Genomic DNA, 4,000 nt, shown 5'->3' with positions numbered 1-4,000 from the left:
ATAAATAAATGAAAATAAATATCTTTATCCGAATTCTAAAACCATCTGCCAATTCACAATACAAAGTATTAATAGAAAAATTAATTATAATAAATTTGAGAAATGAGACTCACTAGAGATATATTTATATTAAAGTTTGACATTATATGTGGCTATTAAAATTAAAAAATACATCTTGTTAAAATGTTATTAATTACTTTTATTATTTTCCCTTTGATTTTTAAATGATTCAAGTTACTTTTTAAATTATGAAAAAAATAGAAATGTTAACAATAAAAAAATTCTAAAGGAGTAAGATTCCATTCATCTTTAATCTATAATAATAATGAATGAAATAATCGCATATTGTGAATAAATTTAAAACGAGAGAAACTAAAATTATCATTGAAAGACTTGGTTTTTTCTTCGGCCAAGTTCTCTTCGAAGGCTTCGCTTATATTACTGATCTAACTATATAAGCATGCTTGCATGCTGCATGCATACATGTTTACATGTGTGACGTTGTGTAGAATATCCGTAAACAAGTGTCTTGGATTGTGTCGTGCAGATGGCAGCACTCAGCAAGGTTTATTCCGTACGAAGGTCAATACAACCGAAGTTTAAAGGAACTCGGTCTTTCATTCAATAAAGCTTAATCGATACAACCGATTGAATTTTTCTCAGATTATTGATACGATATAGCACACAATTTCTTCTCATTCGTGTAATTAAATTTATCATCAAATAATCAAAGCTATCAAATATCAAAACTGAGGATTTTTATTTTTTCATACAATTGCCCATTATGTATCAATATATCTTAAATTCTATATCAATTAACTCTAACAAATGCAATGCCTGTTTGAATTGAAGTAAAAATCTGACTCACCATTCTTTAAATGCTGCAGATTCGACTTGGCCCACTCGACCCATTCTTCTCGATTTATGGTGAATGGAGACAAACTACTCGAGCTAATAATTTTCGCCATCGCATAGTTTGTAGCAAACTAATGCGCGAGGTCGTAACCTTAGTGGACAAAGCGTAAGTTGGAGAGACCGTCGCGAGGGAGAAACGAGGAAGGAAAGAGGTGAGACAAAAGTACAGGGGAAAGATGGCACGGTACATTTGCGCGAGCCCTCTCTCTCTCTCTTACGAATGAGAGCGTCGCCCAATAAAAACGTCACGATTCAGGGGCGAGGAGTTTCTGGGTGGATGCCGTCTGGTGGCGCCAGGCTACACCGCGTTCTCGATCCACGGGGAGTTGCATAAAGCTCGCCGTCACGCGTAAAAAATCAGCGAGTGGTGGGGAGAGGCCACGGGGCGAGACGATATCGCACACAGAGACGCGGTGAAATCAAATCGACGCCAGCTCGCTTCGAAGGAAGGGCGATAGCGGCAAAACTAAGCGTCGAGAAAAACAGAGAAGATATTATATGAGAGGGCAGTCAAAGGGAGAAAGAGATAAATAATGGACGGAGACAGAGAAAGGTAAAGAGGAAAACTCTTGCGGGAGAAAAATGGCTACGAAGTAGACGAAGAGAGCACAAATGGAGACAAACGGTAGATGAGCGAGTAACAGAAAGGGATTGATCGATCGTGATGAGAGCAAAAAGGACGGAACAATCTGGAGAGAAGCAGTAGGTGAACGAAGGAACAGGGACAATAAGGATGAGAGAGAGAGAGAGAAAACTAGATAGAATAGGTGCGAGGTAGAGAGAGAGGTTGTCCCCCGGACGCAACGGAAGGGACAAGGAGAGGGAGAGAGGTAGAGACAAAAAGGAGAGACAGAGACGGAGCGAGAGGGGTTGGTCGACCCTGCGCGTTATCAAGAGCCGCCCCTCCCGGTCGCCCCTATATATCCACCCCGACTTTATATACCCCCCGTGCATCCAAAGAGTACATGCATTCGTGTGTGCGGTGGTGAAAACCCACACAACGTTGACGTGGCTCGTCCCTGGACGCGCAGAGCGACGCCGCATGGCGTCGGCGTCGCGAGGTCGACCCGGCGCTACTCTTCTGACGTCGTCGGAGGAAGCCGCTTCTTCGCGGCGCGTTCCTGGACGGAGCACCACCGCGAGAGCGCCGAGCACGAGGAAGAGACCGAGAGAGCCCGGATTGTCGTGAGTGACGTGCAAACGCCGCGACGCCGACAGTCGTCCGCGGGACGCGTCACGATCGTCTCGAGAGAGATCGACGCCTAATCCAGCTGCAGCCACGCTCCCCCGAGTCGACGTCTGACGTGCGGACGCGCGGCGCCGATATACGTCACCGATCGTCTCTCTCTTCCTCGCGCGTCTCCTCTTGACGATTTTCGTTCCCCGGCCGCGCATTCTTTCCCGTTCTATCCGTTCCTCGCTTTCGCGTCCTCCCCCATTTCCGTCTCGCTCCCGTCGTCCCGTCTCTCTCTTCCTCCTCGATGCGTCGAGCGCTCCGTCCACGACTCGGCGGACGAAAGGGACCGAGCGCATCCGCTGTGAACGTCACTCGTAGCATGTAGACCGAGCGGAGCTGTCATTCTTGTACGTCGCGAGGACGGAATCGGAGTGCCTTCTGTGATTGACGACCCCTCGATCGGCCCTTCCAAGCCCTCAGTGCGCGGTGCTCGACGTATCGTTCGGAAGGATCCTACGTCAGATTTCACATATCGGATTGATTTCAGTTGGCGAGGCTCGAACAAGATCTACGACGCGACGATGATGCCCCGGGAAAAGGTTGCCGGATCGCGGACAGAGAGAGGGAGAGATACGGGCGGAAATGATATAACGAGCAATCAGGTCAGTATACTCTCTCTACGAATTTCTTTCTTCCAGTCTGAAAATACTTCTACACCCTGTATTACGATGCGATCGCGCGCGTAAACATATGTAATGTACGTTGCATGCTCATGGCACGCAGATGGATATTGATCGATTGTCGCGCGAGATGCCTTACATTTCGAAGTGGCCCAAACTGCAGGCAACCGGTCCGACACCCCGGCATGCTGGGCTTCCAAGTTCCACTTGGCTTTTCGGGAACTACGGTTCCATTCATAGGCGAAAGATTTTACGACCGTTTAGTCACCGTCTTCTACTCCTTTTTTTCTCGTTTGCATCCTTTTAGGAACGCGTTACATAAATCATCAATCTATCGTCCTCGTGCAATTTCCGAGATTAAATCTTTCGGTCGACCTCTCTTACCGTCCAGCCTCCAATATCCATTAATAACTCGAGTGTTATTTATGTGTATCCATAGGTAAACTCGAGACACCGCCATGAAAAGTGAAACGCGTACTCCAGGCGCTACTCCTGACGCTTTAAGACGTGTTCTTTGAGCGATTGATTCAATCGGATCGTCGCAAGATTACTCGACCTTATCGTAAATCAACAACGTTTGATGAGAAGCAGCAGCTCATGGCAGCCTAACATTGAATCAGGCCTTGTCCGCGGTCAAGACTGTTTGCGGTGAGAGACGTGAGTGTATTAAATATTTCTTCCATGCGCGAAACTTTAATTAGAGAAATTAATCAAAACTTTACCTCAGACTCAAGAGTGGAAGATATTAACGATCGACGTCGTCTGCCGCATCGTGCCAGCAGTTCCGGAAGATGTAACGCGATAGACTACTGTACGCAATGCCAGACAGCCGTCGATCTTATCAACCTTGGCATCCTTGGCAGGAGCGAGGCGGTATCCGATGAGGAATGTGAAACCCCCTGTACGTATACTGAATGTATCCTGAGTGTATTCCTGTCCGGTATACCTTCAGTATACGTAACAGGAGGCTACACCGAACAACGCTGGACTTCTTCATCGGCGTATATTCCCAAAGCCTATCTTCGTGCTATAAAACATAGAATCTTAAGAATATAGAGAATAATTTACGCATAGAAATAAAAATAAATAGAGCAAAGAGATATAGATTTTATTCATCTAAGATGTAAGAAATTATCTACCTAATGAATATATCCTTTGCTTATATTATACATATTTTTAATATAATAAATTTCAACACTTAGGTTTACATTGCGCACATCATTACACG

The 4,000-nt window shown here is 45.4% G+C and overlaps 1 protein-coding gene across 1 annotated transcript; it reads right to left on the bottom strand.

Moving 5' to 3' along the window:
• Nucleotides 1-362: 362 nt before the first annotated feature.
• LOC109610080 lies at nucleotides 363-3,667 on the bottom strand. The gene is made up of 2 exons (XM_020027864.2): nucleotides 3,495-3,667; nucleotides 363-3,411 (listed from the first exon to the last, which is right to left on the bottom strand). The coding sequence occupies exon 2, from the start codon at nucleotides 2,446-2,448 to the stop codon at nucleotides 1,426-1,428; it is 1,023 nt and encodes a 340-aa protein (XP_019883423.1). The 5' UTR covers nucleotides 2,449-3,411; nucleotides 3,495-3,667; the 3' UTR covers nucleotides 363-1,425.
• Between the last annotated feature and the right edge of the window lie 333 nt (nucleotides 3,668-4,000).

The sequence above is a fragment of the Camponotus floridanus genome, unplaced genomic scaffold, assembly GCF_003227725.1.
Source record: "Camponotus floridanus strain SB8 unplaced genomic scaffold, Cflo_v7.5 scaffold31, whole genome shotgun sequence".
In the NCBI taxonomy this organism is placed as follows: Eukaryota; Metazoa; Arthropoda; class Insecta; order Hymenoptera; family Formicidae; genus Camponotus; species Camponotus floridanus.
Note: the sequence above shows the minus strand (reverse complement) of the source record. Positions and strands in the feature narration are given on the sequence as shown.